Below are 15,403 nucleotides of genomic sequence, written 5' to 3' on the forward strand. Positions count from 1 at the left end.
GCGCTTTTAAATGAAGCTTCATCGCATGAGTGTCCTTGTGACAGGTTGGAGTTCCTGTTGATGCTTTTCAAAATAAAGTCATCCATTTGTTTGATTATAATTGTTTGTAATAGGCTAAATTTCATTGGACCAAATAAATTAATCCTCTGGCATGAAACATGGGACAAACAAACTATTACTTTTTGATTACAAATGACCACTTTAAGGGTTCAAACCTTTATTATACAGCTGGAGAGTTTGGTCACTTCCTGTGAATGCATGCAATGTCTGTCCATTGTGTTGGCAGAGTCAGCGATTGGAAAAGGTTAGGGGAAAATGGACTTGCGGCAGTGCAGTTTCTCTACAATACGGTAATTCCTCTCTGTATCGCTGTTTACTTTTAGCCGTTTTGATACTTTGCGCATTTTCATTTCGCATTTTGTTCTGCAGAAGACAACACACAGCAAATGCTATCAAGAAGGCAGGTTGCAGAGAGTTCTTTGTGTGCGCGTGTGTTTGTGTTAGGTGGGCGTGACTGTCTTTGTGTGCAACTGTGATAGGCTGATGTATGCTGTCAGTCAAAAAACAGGGCAGGCAAACAAATCAATGTGTCCACCCAAAACAAACTGCAAAACACGGCAACAGCTAGTATTTTAGCAGCTCGTTACATTGAAAAGAAATTCGTCAATGAAACCGGACTCTGTGGAAAGTCAGAAGAGAGCAAAGAAATGCTGATTACCACCGGGTGATCCATGGACTGTAATTGGGTCCGGAAAGAGACTGAGGTGGCGTCAGAGGCAATAGCAGAGCTGCAGGTCCGGCCTACTGATACGGCAATACAACAATTTTTTACAAGCCAGCGCTGCTGGGCCTGTATCTCACCAATACCAGATCCATTACCCATAAATGAAATACCTAGAGCTACAACTCATGGGGAACCGCTGCATTCATGACTCTTGTATTTTAATCATGGTGGTGACCTGGCTCAACCCTAGGATCCCCAATGTTAGTGTGCAGCTAGCCAGCTGGCTACTTTCTGCATCGCTTTCTTACACTGAAAGGAGAAGCCTTCCATTTTTGTTGTACTATTGTATAGTTACAATAAATTTAATTCATTCAACTGTGATTCTGTGTATTGTGTTTTTATTTGTAGATCTATAGTTGCTACTTTGTTACAATCGTATACAGTGTTCCCTCTAAGCTGCGCGCGTGCACATTGCGCACTGCTCGCACATTCTCAGAAAGAAGAAAATCTAGCCAGCGCACAAAAATGAGGGCTCAAAATGACTTATTAAGAAGCGACTTAAGTCAAAGTTACAGTGCATGAAGGTAAACATACACGGGTTCCCCTGACGTTGTGTCCTAAATGCGGTATTTTGAAGTCGAGTCAGAGTAGAACGAAGTTGAGTAAAGTTAGTAGAGTATGTCGAGAACCGGCTTCTTCGGCTCGGCTCACTAAAAGGAATCGGCTCTTTCGGGTCCTAAACAGCTCCTCAGGTTGTTTTTGCTTCTTTCATCCCAACATGACAAAATATTAAATAAACCTATGCACAAAATGACTTAAAGGAAGGGGGGAATAGAACAAAAAAGAAAAAAATACCAAAATGAAAAAGGAGTGAAAAGCTGAGAAAAAAGAAACAAAAGGAAGAGAAAAAAAGAAGGAAAAATTTTAGAAAAAAGCCGGAAAAAAAGAAAAGAAAGAAATGTAGGAAAAAAGTAAATAGAGAACAAAAAGAAAAAAGTAACAGCTCGGAAAATATAAACACAATGAGATTTTTTTTTATAGGAATTAAAAAAAAAAAAGTAGAAAAAAAACACAGAAAAAAGAAGAAAAAGTTTGTGTTGCATTCAAAAAATTTCAAATTATATCAAGTGAATCTTGTTGCCAACATTGTACTTCCACTCAAAAATGTGATTAAGTACAGTTCTGTATCTTACAAATAAGCCCCCAAAAACGTTAAAATTATGCGAAAAAATCTACCAGGAAATAAAAAGAAATGGATATCTTGTGAAAGAACTGTAAAAACAAATGACGTTTGTAGGCCCTGCAACCTTTGCAATCGTACATGAGTCAATTTATTTAAAAGAGAAAAATAATTTTGCATTGCCGGAAACTCAGCAAAATGTAACTTGATGTCAAGTTTTGGACATGTTTGATAATGAATTATCTTGCCACACTTGGGATTGCTGTTGCTCACTGTTGTTTCAAGCGTTGCTCACCGACTTTGTGTGAACGCTCAGACCCCTGGAAAATTACAGGGAACATTGATCGTATATATTATTGATATGTAACAGATAAATGTTAGTACTCTCTCTGTGTGTTTTGACTATGACAGGACTTTTTGGGGAACATCAGCCCCGCGGAAAACAAGGGATAATCGTACATTACACACTGGATTTCAAATCCTTCAAAAGCTCCATTTGTAAACACAGCAAAAGCGTAAAAGACACAGGAAAAAACCCACACTCACTTTCACATTCTTCTTCCAAAGGTGATTCATGATATAAAATGTATCCATTATTTTTCTCTGATACAGAGTTACGGAAGTTACTCGAACGTCTTCAGGTGGTTGTACAGAGACTGGACGTAGGTGAAGACGCACATGGGGTCCGGTTTGTCGCCCATCTCCAGCATGTCCTCCACCTCGATCAGGCGGAGACAGTCGGCTTGGGTTCTGAGAGACAGGAAAAAAATGTTTGGATAGGTCTTTATTGTCATTGATATTGTTGTCCAGACTGGGCGGGAGAAACCCATGATTTTGTGGGCTGTGTTGATGACTCTCAGTATGGTTCTCCTGTCTAGTGCCGTGGACCCAGCGCACCACACCGTGTTCCTGAACGGAAACAAATTACTCACTCGGCCGTAGTGAAGGCGGTCTGCAGGTTTTGCTTTCGGTTAGCTGGGTTTAGTGCGTTGTAGTCGAATTCCAGCGGGAAGAAAGAATGGACCAGGGCGCAGAAGGCCATGCCGTCGCTCCAGCTGGAGGAGAAGTTCTGGATGTCGATGTTCTGAGGGAGAGATGTTTCATGAGGTTTCAGAAAATATCAGGATTGGGGTCTCCTTTGTAGAGTATATTCTCAGGATACCGTAACCCTGCCTTTCGATGTTTTTATCTAGGGTGTAGAATACCATGCTTTTCGTCCCGTTTTGGGCATTTTCTCCATTATATGACACCAAATGATTTTGAGTGTCCAAAATCGTAAGAAAATACTTCTACAGAAGTACAACAAAAATACTACACAAAAACTACAAAACAAAATATCAAATATAGTGCTTAAAAACAGGCACCTTGGATATTATTTTGCTTTCATTCTGAAAATTAAAAAAAAAATAGTACAGAATTCTTACAAAAATACTTCTACAGTAATACTGTATTACAAAATACTACTACTGAATTGTTTACTCCAAAATTACTACAAAAAGACAATTACATTAATATTACAAGAATACAAAATAAATATGACAAAAATTATACTGTGGAAATACCACAAAAAAATTCTAAATATACTATTGAATTCCAAATATAATATAATATTCTACGGAAATACTAAAAAAATACCAATACTATCATATAAAAACTACAAGAGAAATATTACTACAAAAATACTAATACTACTACAAGAGGATTGATACAGAAATACTCCAAATTACACCTATAGCGATACTACCAAAAATATCCTATGTGAATATCTAAAAAAAATGAGTAAATAAAACTACAGTTACACTGCACTACAAAAATACTACGGATATACAACAAACATTCCAATATGAAAATACTACAAAATACAACAAAAATAGTACAAAATTACTAAAAAAACAATACTACAGTAATACTACAAAAATACTATAATCATAAAACTACTGTAATGATACAAAAATACTACAAAAAGACTACAGATATACAGATGCTGCCCTACATATGAACGAGATAGGTTCCGGATGATCATTCGTAAGTTGAATTTGTTCGTAAGTTGCTTCAGTGCAATATTTTCTATGTTTAAGGCTTGTATAAGTAACCTGTTGTTTTGTACTAAAAAATAAACATTTCATGAAATATGCCTGATAAAGATAAAGTTAAGTTAAACTTATTTTTGGAAGATGCGCTTCAAGAGGTCAATCTGCGTGGTTGAAAAGTGGCCAAAAAAAGCCTTCTGACCATTTTCTCAACCGCATTAATCTTTCTTATTCCACTTTCATTTCAAAAGAAACAGCACGCTTATACTTTACACCAACCATATTGAATGGAAGCACGAGATATTAAACAATAAAAATGTCAAAGTTCTTAGCGTGCTAGAGATAAACCAATGTACGGATATTTTTCGACATCCCAAATTTTTTTTCGTACCTACCGTTTTTCGTAAGTCGAATGGTCCTAAGTAGGGGAGCGTCTGTACAACAACAAATACTGTACTTTCGAAATACAACAAAAGTACTACAGAAATAATACAAAAAAATACTACAATGGAAATACGACATCAAATTACTTTCGAAATACTACAAAAATAGTGCAAAAGTAAAACTACAGTAACACTAGGACAAACGTCAGAGATTCAATAAAAATCCGACTTCAGAAATACTAACTACAGTAATACTTCAAAAGTAAACAACAAATGAAGTGCTTAAAACAGGGAGACAATATACTATATAGCTCTTTGATAAAACTAATCTATTTCAAAAGAAGTATAACATGTCAGATGCGGCCCCCGACTCCAAATAGTTGCCCACCCCTGGAGTAGAACATGGAATGAGTTCTAGTAGGTATACAAATGATCAAGTAATAGGGGGTCCCAAATCTCATTTTGCTTAGGGCCCCATGAAGGCTTGGCCCAGTCCTGTCTCTATCCTCCACCATACGGCAATTTGCGATTCCCAAATTACCGTAAATTCCGGACTATAAGCCGCTACTTTTTTCCCTAACTTTCAACCCTGCGGCTTATTCAGTGATGCGGCCAATTTATGTAATTTTTTTAGCGGCCACTAGCGGCGCTCGAGTGTTGCTACCATTAACTGCCCTGTCAAAGCTATATTATTATTATTAAAGCTTTGAAAACTCTCTTGGTGTACCGTCTTTCTTTGTAAATATGTGTAACCCATGTATAATATGTATTTGCAACTGTATATTTTTGTCATGTATTTATTTTAGACACTTATTCTGATACGGGTGAACGAAAAATGAGGGGCGGAACAAACGCGGGGTGCCGAGTTTAAGTGGGGACCGCTAAAGGTGAGGGACAGACAAGGAAAGTTGAGGGGATAAAAAGTTGGTTAAAGAAAAAGGAGTTGCGTGAGTAAATGTGTTCATCTGATATATTTTTCCCACCCTTACCTTTGGAAATATACACTTTTTTTCCTTGGATTACTTTCAACGGGACCCGGACTCCGCAGGTCTGCATCAAACCTTAATTACGGTATCATTTTCCGTTCATTTTGCTGGCTGTGATTTTTAGACTGTGGACTTTAATGAAGGACATTTGGTTTCAATCGCGGGACTTGAAGTCTGGTTTGGGTTAACTTTGTGTGTGTGTTACATGTTTAAATGTGGGCGCATGCGGCTTATATACAGGTGCGGCTTGTGTATGTACAAAATCGGTTTTACTCTTAAAATGTGGTGGGTGCGGCTTATAATCCGGTGCGCTCTATAGTCCGGAATTTACGGTAATGTCGTATCCCGAGGGAGTCTACTCTACCTGATATCCGATGGTTTTGGATCGGCACCACTCCAGGAGGATCTGTTTGATCCCGCTGGCGCTGGAAACCCCGAAGCTCTGGGAGCGCTTCAGTTTGGGCTTGGAATCCTTGGGCCTATTGATGGAAAATTGAAATCATTATCAGGTTATACGAATCCGATCATCGGGTATTTGCCAATTCTGTTCGTGGGGAATACGAAATCGGGTCGCACTTTATGGGGTCGGAGTTCATCCTCTCGAACAGGGCCCGCTTGGCTTGAGCTCCGCCGGCACGAGGAAGCGTGTTGGACTTGTTCGGGTCTTGCTTCGACTCCAGCGGAGGCGGGTTGGCTTTTCTAAGGGAGGAAAAAACAATGGTGATCAGTGTTGAGGGCAGAGGTGGGTAATGGAGTATATTTACTCATGAATGTATCGGTTCCCCATGAGTTCTAGCTCCAGGTCATTCATTTAGATAGAATAGAATAGAATATACCTTTATTGTCATTGTTACAATATAACATATTGTGACAACGAAATTGGGCATGACACTCCAGTTTTACACATAGTGGGGTATGAGCAAGAAGATAAGGGAACAGAGAAGATAATGTTATAAAACAAGGGGAATAAGGCTATAGTTATAATTTACATGGTATTTACACAAGAATGTCGGCATGTGGGATGTTACATACAGGGTTGTCGTGATAACGTTGTATCGTAACGGTTGTGCAATATTGCATTTGGTGCAAAGTCATCATGGTGCAAAAAAGTTAGCATATACATTGGTGCAGGCATAGACATCATAGTGCAGAAAAAGGAAATGGTCAGACATTGTGCAATTGAGCATTAAACGTAGTGCAGTCGACATGTGCAAGAACAAGACATGAGTAACATTATATTCGTATGAGGTAGTGTTGGCACGAGTTTTTATGGGTAATGGATCTGGCACTGGTGAGATACAGGCCCAGCAGCGCTGGCTTGTAAAAAAATTGTTATATAGCCGTATCAATAGGCCGGACCTGCAGCTCTGCTATTGCATCTGACGCCACCTCAGTCTCTTTCCGGACCCAATAACAGTCCATGGATCACCCGGTGGTGATGAGCATTTCTTTGCTCTCTTCTGACTATCCACAGAATCCGGTTTAATCGACGAGTATATTTACTCCATTACATTTACTTGAGTACGTTTAGGGAAATTTTGTAGATCTAGGAGTATTTGTAATTACGATACTTTTACTTGAGTAAATTTGTTAAGAAAAAACTGTACTCTTATTCCGCTACATTGGGCAACATTGAACCCGTTACTTCATTACTTTGATTCCCAGGGCTGTTGCTAGCCCTTTGGGTGCCCTAAGCACCACCTGCCCCAAAACCACCACTACCACAAAAAATGAATTTATCAGTGCAGTTTGTTTACTTACATAACACTGTCAACAAACACAGGAAGTAAATAAGTACTTTTCTTTAGTTTCTTTTGGTTTAATAAGGTCTGGACGTTTTAATTTGTTGTTTCAGTAAAATATTGTTTTAACATGCTTTGTGTTAATAATTTCGTGCTGTTCAAATAGTATTTTACATAGAAAACAAATTCATTCGTACTCACCTTATCAATCCAAAACCTAACTGACAGTCTGACACTGATAGTGAAAGCACACCTCCTAGTGACACTTTTCACTATCTGCCCAACACTACCATCCACTAGGTGAGTTTGAATGCTTTGTTTAAAAAAAATGTGATTACCAAACTGTCTTTTTTTTTTCCTTTTAGCATGTGCATACAATTTCATTGCATTCTGGTGTTTTAATTTGTGATAAATACTTGATTAAACCACAATCAAACTTAGTTTTGTTCCCGGTGTTTTTTTCTTTGCCTTTATTTTTTTGTTTTAATACACACTTATTTTGATATTAAAGGCGGTCGCGTGAGACTTGCATCTAATAAGCCAGTGCGGGGAAAACGTAAGCGCGATTTATGGTAAAAGTGCTGAATTTTGCTCTTTTTATTTGAAAAATTATTTTTTGCGGTACACAATGTCTTGAGAAACAAGAAAACGTCTTGGATATTACCCAGAATTGGGGGAACAAATCTTCGAGTGGTTTGAAGACAAAAGACAAAATGGATAAGGAGTGTCTCGGCTAATATTGTTTGCATTTTCGCAAGGTTCAAAAGCCAAGAAATAGGAAGGGGTAACAGCTTCTGCAGGGTTGTGTACACGTTTTCTTCTATTTTTCTTATTAGGGGGCTATTTAGCTATTTATATACAGTATATTTTTTATAGCCACCCCATATTTTATAAGACAATATTCAACCAAAACCACCAAACCTGCTCTCCAGACAAAAGCTAATTCTTCAGCAAATTGTATTTCACTAAATCTATGAAATAATGATTATGCCAGAGCCTGTGTTGCATATCAATATAAATAGATCACTAAAAATTTGTCTCCCTCCTGCAGTTACTTAGATGTGTTGAGGCCCCTAAATAATGGTTTCAAAACAAGGTGCAAGCAAAGTTCTCTTGTTAAAATGTCACAAAATACTGCAAACTAAAATACTAACTTATTTATGGTCATAGAACATTCCTTGCCTTTTCCTTGCTTATGTTGCCTTTTCACCCTCACATATTTGATAATAATAATAATAAAACATTTGAGTTAAAAGCTCCATTCAAGAGATCGCTATCGGTGTGTGAGTGTAACTCAATTACCGTACTTTTTAAACAAAGTAATTAGTAACTCTCAAAAATTCCTTTTTTGTTCAATAAAACGCCAAACACTGATGGTTATACGTACTTCGGATTGGGAATTCATATTTGGCTTTGAACTTCACTTACTTTTCAATAGTGGGTGTCAAAGTCGATTTTATGATGGATTTGGAGGGAAGTAGCTTCTCTGTAGAGAGAAAACAAGTCAATATCATGAAGGGCTGTGCCATAAAGGAATGAAAGAAAGAAGTAAAGAAAGAAAGAAAAAAAGAAAGAAGGAAATAAAAGAAGGAAAGAAGATATAAGGAAAGAGTAAAGAAGGAAAAAGAAAGGGAGGAAGGAAGGAAGAGAAATAGACATATATAGAGAAAAAAAAAAGTTTGCCTGATATCTCACTGCTATGACAAGACCACAACAATGGAACTTCTAAATTGGGCTTTCAGTGGAAGTGACAAGATTTATTCTACTAGGAGAGCTGGAAATAAGAAAGCCCTTGTCCCAAAGGCACGTATCCCAGCTGGTATGCTCAAGAAATACAGAACAGTGTGTCTAACGCTACAGGATGTTGAGAGAGCTAGAGCTAGAGACAGCTAGAGAGCTAGAGAGAGCTAGAGAGAGAGCGTAAGAGAGCGAAAGAGAGCGAAAGAGAGCGAAAGAGAGCGAAAGAGAGCGAAAGAGAGCGAGAGAGAGAAAGAAACCGCCCTTAATAAAATTAGCTGCTCCTGATTTGTCTTTCAGTGTAACTCGCCATTCACAACAAACGTCAATGACTCCCTTGATTGAGGCAATTTCAACTTTTTCCCACGGTTTCCTTCTCCAGCCACTCATGTCAGCCGCTTGGGTAAGGACTATGGCTTGCTGCTGCTACGGGGAAATAAAAAATGCTTTATGCAAGGGAAATTCTAGTTTAATTATAGTTTGAATGTGCTATTGTACGATTTTATCCTTAAAAGTTGCTTAACGAAGCCAAAGATTCTATCCAGGTGCTGTTTGTATTCTTGCAACAGTTGTATCCCCTTGGGGCCTGAAAACTATTAATCAAGATGACCTTCGCTTTCGTCCTTGGGGAGTATGGGAAAGCATTTGCCTCCATTTTGGCTTTGCTTTGATTTTTTAGAGATGCATTGTGCCTTTTGGTTTACAAGGGTTTACTATCCTTATTGCTCATTTACTATACTAACACGCTATCTAGCGACCAACACTATACACTGCATTTAAACACATGATTTCTGTCTAAACCAATCAGATTATTTTCCAATGGTCATGTAATCTCGTTGAAACCAATCAGATGTGTTGTTTCAGTCTTGTGTTTTCCAATAAATCAGTCTCTAGCCCAGCGGTGTCAGACTCATTTTAACTCAGGGGCCACACGATAGAACAAACATTCTGTCGGGGACTAGTAGATTAAAGAGAAAGAAAAAGAGGGATAAAGAGATAAGAGAAAGAGGGAGGGAAAAGAGGAGAGAGGGCGGGACAAAGAAAGAGAGGGAGGGAGAGAGCGTGAGAAACAAAAGAGATAAAAAGAGAAGTCGTGAGAGAGGAGGGAAAAAACGGAGAGGAAGAAAGAAATCCAAAGAGAAATAGAAAGACATAAGAAGAGAAAAAGCGCAAAGGGTTGGAAGAGAGAAAGAGAAAGAGAAAAGAGAGAAAAGGGGAAAAATGAAGTTAGAGCAAAATAAGTTAAAAAGACAGAGAGAGAGAAAGAGACAAAGAGCAACAAAGGAAGAGAAAAAGAGAGACACAGAGAGTGAAAGAGACAGAGAGTGGGAGAAAAGGTGTGGAAGAGAGGGAGAGAGAGAGACAGAGAGACAGAAATAAATACAGGGAGTGCAGAATTATTAGGCAAATGAGTATTTTGACCACATCATCCTCTTTATGCATGTTGTCTTACTCCAAGCTGTATAGGCTCGAAAGCCTACTACCAATTAAGCATATCAGGTGATGTGCATCTCTGTAATGAGAAGGGGTGTGGTCTAATGACATCAACACCCTATATCAGGTGTGCATAATTATTAGGCAACTTCCTTTCCTTTGGCAAAATGGGTCAGAAGAGGGACTTGACAGGCTCTGAAAAGTCAAAAATAGTGAGATATCTTGCAGAGGGATGCAGCACTCTTAAAATTGCCAAGCTTCTGAAGCGTGATCATCGAACAATCAAGCGTTACATTCAAAATAGTCAACAGGGTCGCAAGAAGTGTGTAGAAAAACCAAGGCGCAAAATAACTGCCCGTGAACTGAGAAAAGTCAAGCGTACAGCTGCCAAGATGCCACTTGCCACCAGTTTTGCCATATTTCAGAGCTGCAACATCACTGGAGTGCCCAAAAGCACAAGGTGTGCAATACTCAGAGACATGGCCAAGGTAAGAAAGGCTGAAAAACGACCACCACTGAACAAGACACACAAGCTGAAACGTCAAGACTGGGCCAAGAAAAATCTCAAGACGGATTTTTCTAAGGTTTTATGGACTGATGAAATGAGAGTGAGTCTTGATGGGCCAGATGGATGGGCCCGTGGCTGGATCGGTAAAGGGCAGAGAGCTCCAGTCCGCCTCAGACGCCAGCAAGGTGGAGGTGGGGTACTGGTATGGGCTGGTATCATCAAAGATGAGCTTGTGGGGCCTTTTCGGGTTGAGGATGGACTCAAGCTCAACTCCCAGTCCTACTGCCAGTTTCTGGAAGACACCTTCTTCAAGCAGTGGTACAGGAAGAAGTCCGCATCCTTCAAGAAAAACATGATTTTCATGCAGGACAACGCTCCATCACACGCATCCAAGTACTCCACAGCGTGGCTGGCAAGAAAGGGTCTAAAAGAAGAAAAACTAATGACATGGCCTCCTTGTTCACCTGATCTGAACCCCATAGAGAACCTGTGGTCCCTCATCAAATGTGAGATTTACAAGGAGGGAAAACAGTACACCTCTCTGAACAGTGTCTGGGAGGCTGTGGTTGCTGCTGCACGCAATGTTGATCGTGAACAGATCAAAGCACTGACAGAATCCATGGATGGCAGGCTTTTGAGTGTCCTTGCAAAGAAAGGTGGCTATATTGGTCATTGATTTGTTTTTGTTTTGTTTTTGAATGTCAGAAATGTATATTTGTGAATGTTGAGCTGTTATATTGGTTTCCCCTGATAAAAATAAATAATTGAAATGGGTATACATTTGTTTTTTGTTAAGTTGCCTAATAATTATGCACAGTAATAGTCACCTGCACACACAGATATCCTCCTAAAATAGCTAAAACTAAAAAAGCCCCACTCCAACTTCCAAAATATTCAGCTTTGATATTAATGAGACTTTTGGGTTCATTAAGAACATGGTTGTTGTTCAATAATAAAATTAATCCTCAAAAATACAACTTGCCTAATAATTCTGCACTCCCTGTACAAGTACAGTGTCTTTGTGAGAGGCACCTGGCTTTTCTCTTGTGCTTCTCTGAGTGTTGTCTCGCGGGCCGAATTCGATCCCTTAGCGGGCCTGATCTGGCCCACGGGCCACCTGTTTTACACCTGTGCTCTAGCCATAGGCGGAGCGTGTTTCCTTCCTGAGCCCATCTTGGAAGCAGATTTTGGAAGCACGCGCCTCTGATGGAAGGGCTATCAAAAAACTCCGACTCAGAATGTTTTATTTTCTTCATCCTAATTCTATCTCAAGTTTTAACCTGGGCACTTTTAGAATGTTACTGATGACAAATTCTGCTTGACCCTAGCAATCTCTTACTGGACTGTTTAGTAGCTTCTCCAGCTAGCTGCTGAAGTTAGCCACTTACACCAGCTCTGACCAACTAAAGCTATTGGCCCTTTTCAGCCACTCCAGGTGTACCCTGTCACCCACGGGGATCAACACCAGCTTGCATATCCTGAAATTCATTCTTCCACACCAAAAAATATAGAAATAGGCTTCAGAATTTTGCCAAGTGGTATTATTGGGCTTCCATTGTATGTCTTCAAAAGCACACGCTTCGGCTCAATTTTAAGCTACAATGACCTCTAGTGGTGAATTATCACACACTGTCACTTTAAAAAAAAACATTTTCTTAAAATGAGCCCATAACGTCAGACCAGTATTTCCTCCTTTTTTATTACCTGCTGGTTGAGGAAAGCTAACGCTTCGCTTGAGACTGGGACTCGGCGTCTTCAGAACAGGAGCTGTGTTGAAGAAACAAAACATTCAGAGGAACACGTGACAACAGAACTTCTATTGGAACATTTACCTCTCTTAAACGGATATCCTCCCGTTTTGACAACCGATTCCTGAGACGTTGATGTAACGATTGACTCTGCTGTGACTTGGACTGAGCCAGAGAGACCCGATTGGGCATCTAAACGAAAGACAACCATTTCAGTGCGGAACCAAAAACTCTTTACCGCTGATGAGCAATGTTCCCTGTAATTTTCCTTACGGGTCTGAGCGTTCACACAAAGTCGGTGAGCAATGCTTGAAACAACAGTGAGCAACAGCAATCCCAAGTGTGGCAACTAAGTCATTATCAAACATGTCCAAAACTTGACATCAAGTTATATTTTTTTATAGTTTCCGGCAATGCAAAATGATTTTTCTCTTTTGAATGAATTGACTCATGTACTATTGCAAAGGTTGTACGGCCTACAAACGTCATTTGTTTTTACAGTTCTTTCACAAGATATCCATTTCTTTTTATTTCCTGATATATTTGTGTTTTGGGGGCTTATTGAGTCGGTTGTAAGATACAGAACTGTACTTAATCACATTTTTTAGTGGAAGTACAATGTTGGCAACAAGATTCACTTGATATCATTGGAAATTATTTGAATGCAACACAAACTTTTTCTTCTTTTTTCCGTGTTTTTTTTCTACTTTTTTTTTTAAATTTCTTTAAAAAAAATGTCATTGTGTTTATTTTTTCCGAGCTGTTACTTTTTTCTTTTTGTCCTCTATTTACTTTTTTCCTACATTTATTTCTTTTCTTTTTTTCTGGCTTTTTTCTAAAAAATTTCCTTCTTTTTTTCTCTTCCTTTTGTTTCTTTTTTCTCAGCTTTTCACTCCCTTTTCATTTTGGTATTTTTTTCTTTTTTGTTCTATTCCCCCTTTCCTTTAAGTGATTTTGTGCATAGGTTTACATAATATTCGGTCATGTTGGGATTAAAGAAGCAAAAACAACCCGAAGAGCCGTTGACGACCCAAAAGAGCCGGTTCATTTTAGTGAGCCGAGCCGAAGAAGCCGGTTCTTGACAAACTCTACTAACTTTACTCAACTTCGTTCTACTTCGACTCGACTTCAAAATACCGAATTTAGGACACAATGTCAGGGGAACCCGTGTATTTTTACCTTCATACACTGTAACTTTGACTTAAGTCACTTCTTAATTAGTCATTTTGAGCCCTCATTTTTGTGCGCTGGCTAGATTTTCTTCTTTCTGAGAATGTGCGAGCAGTGTGCAATGTGCACGCGCGCAGCTTAGAGGGAACACTGCTGATGAAACCTACCTCTCTTAAAAGGGTATTCTCCAAGTTTCACATCCGATTCACGAGATTCCCATGCAGACTCTGTCGAGGTTTTGGCGGTCGAAACACTCGATTGTATCTTGACGTCAGCGACATCTAATGGGAAGATTTGTTTAGAAGGAAACGGAAAGAACTGTTTATCGATAGCAAGGACTCACCGTGTCGAAATGGATACTGTCTCTGGTTCACGTGCTGGGATTCCGAAGCAGATTTAGGGGAAATGTCCAGGTTGCTTCGGTTTACAGCTGTGAGGGGAGCATGTGCTAGAGTCGGCAGGGATGAGGAGCTTGATTGATTCTGCGATGCGAGGTCTTTTGATCCAGGTCCACCTTAGAGGGGAAACAGATCTTTACCTGATTTTCCTATTGCTTTTCTACTAAAGTACTTTATTGAATAGAATAGAATATACCTTTATTGTCATTGTTACAAGATGGGTTAACACAACGAAATTGGGCATGACACTCCAGTTTCACACATTAACAGTGAGGTAAAGAAACCAAGAAGATAAGGAACAGAGAAGATAAGGTTATAAAACAAGGAGGATAAGGTTAGAGTTATAATTTACACAATACTTACACAAAGGAATGACGGCATGTAGGATGTTACATACAGTTGGTATCGTAAGGGTTTGTGCAACATGCATTTGGTGCAAAAAGAGTCAACATAGTGCAAAAAAAATAGTCAACATTGTGCAAGGTGAGCAGTAAACATAGTGCAGTCAACATTATGCAAGAAACATAGGCATGAGTACCATTTTACGCTCGTATGAGGTAGTGTGTTTGCAAGAGTTTTCAGTTTATTGTGCGGTGTGTGTAATGGGTGGTAATGGCTCTGGGGAAGAAACTGTCTCTGAGTCTGTTTGTTTTTGTTTTGTGTGACCTGTAGCGCTTGCCGGAAGGCAGCAGGTCAAAGAGGTGGTGGCGGGGTGAGAAAAGTCCTTGATGATTTTTTCTGCTCTGCTGGGGTAGCGAGAGCAGGCAATGTCCTCCAGACTGGGCAGAGAGCAACCGACGATTTTCTGGGCTGTTTTGATGACCCTCTGGAGCGTTTTCCTATCTGCTGCTGTGCACCAGAATAGCACACCGTAATGCAGTATGTTAGAATGCTCTCCACTGTGGCTTTGTAAAAGGACACCTGCAGCTGCTGTTTTAGGTGATTTTTCCTGAGCACTCTCAGGAAATGTAGTCGCTGCTGGGCCTTCCCTATCACCGCTCTGGTGTTTGCAGACCAGGAGAGGTCGTCGGAGATGTGCACACCCAGAAATTTGAAAGAGTGGACTCTCTCTTCACAGTCTCCTTTTATGATGAGTGGTGCTGGATTCCTGGAAGTCCAGTATCAGGTCTTTTGTTTTTGTGGTGTTCAGTATGAGATGGTTTTTCGAACACCACGTTGACAGTGACTCCACCTCATCCCTGTACGCCGGCTCGTCCCCTTCAGAGATGAGGCCGATCAAGGTGGTATCGTCGGCAAACTTAATGATTGTGTTTGTGAGGTGGGTTACGTTATACATTTGACTATAAAGTATTTTATATGATTGAATACAAGTTACATTAATTGAGTTTTATGCTTTAGTTAT

The 15,403-nt window shown here is 39.5% G+C and overlaps 1 protein-coding gene across 1 annotated transcript in view; it reads right to left on the minus strand.

The window, feature by feature from the left end:
* Window positions 1–2,004: 2,004 nt before the first annotated feature.
* LOC148349211 (uncharacterized) overlaps window positions 2,005–15,403 on the minus strand; it is a 28,095-nt gene continuing 14,696 nt past the window's right edge. Inside the window, exons 6-14 of the mRNA XM_088321109.1 lie at window positions 13,986–14,156; window positions 13,810–13,923; window positions 12,557–12,664; window positions 12,429–12,491; window positions 8,474–8,531; window positions 5,880–6,002; window positions 5,668–5,782; window positions 2,837–2,988; window positions 2,005–2,654 (exon numbers count right to left, since the gene is read on the minus strand). Coding sequence (XP_088177235.1) covers window positions 2,528–2,654; window positions 2,837–2,988; window positions 5,668–5,782; window positions 5,880–6,002; window positions 8,474–8,531; window positions 12,429–12,491; window positions 12,557–12,664; window positions 13,810–13,923; window positions 13,986–14,156 — 1,031 coding nt within the window. The 3' untranslated portion in view covers window positions 2,005–2,527. The remainder of the gene's footprint in view (window positions 2,655–2,836; window positions 2,989–5,667; window positions 5,783–5,879; window positions 6,003–8,473; window positions 8,532–12,428; window positions 12,492–12,556; window positions 12,665–13,809; window positions 13,924–13,985; window positions 14,157–15,403) is intronic.

The sequence above is a fragment of the Urocampus carinirostris genome, chromosome 17, assembly GCF_059441175.1.
Source record: "Urocampus carinirostris isolate Australia breed hairy pipefish chromosome 17, RoL_Ucar_1.0, whole genome shotgun sequence".
In the NCBI taxonomy this organism is placed as follows: domain Eukaryota; kingdom Metazoa; phylum Chordata; class Actinopteri; order Syngnathiformes; family Syngnathidae; genus Urocampus; species Urocampus carinirostris.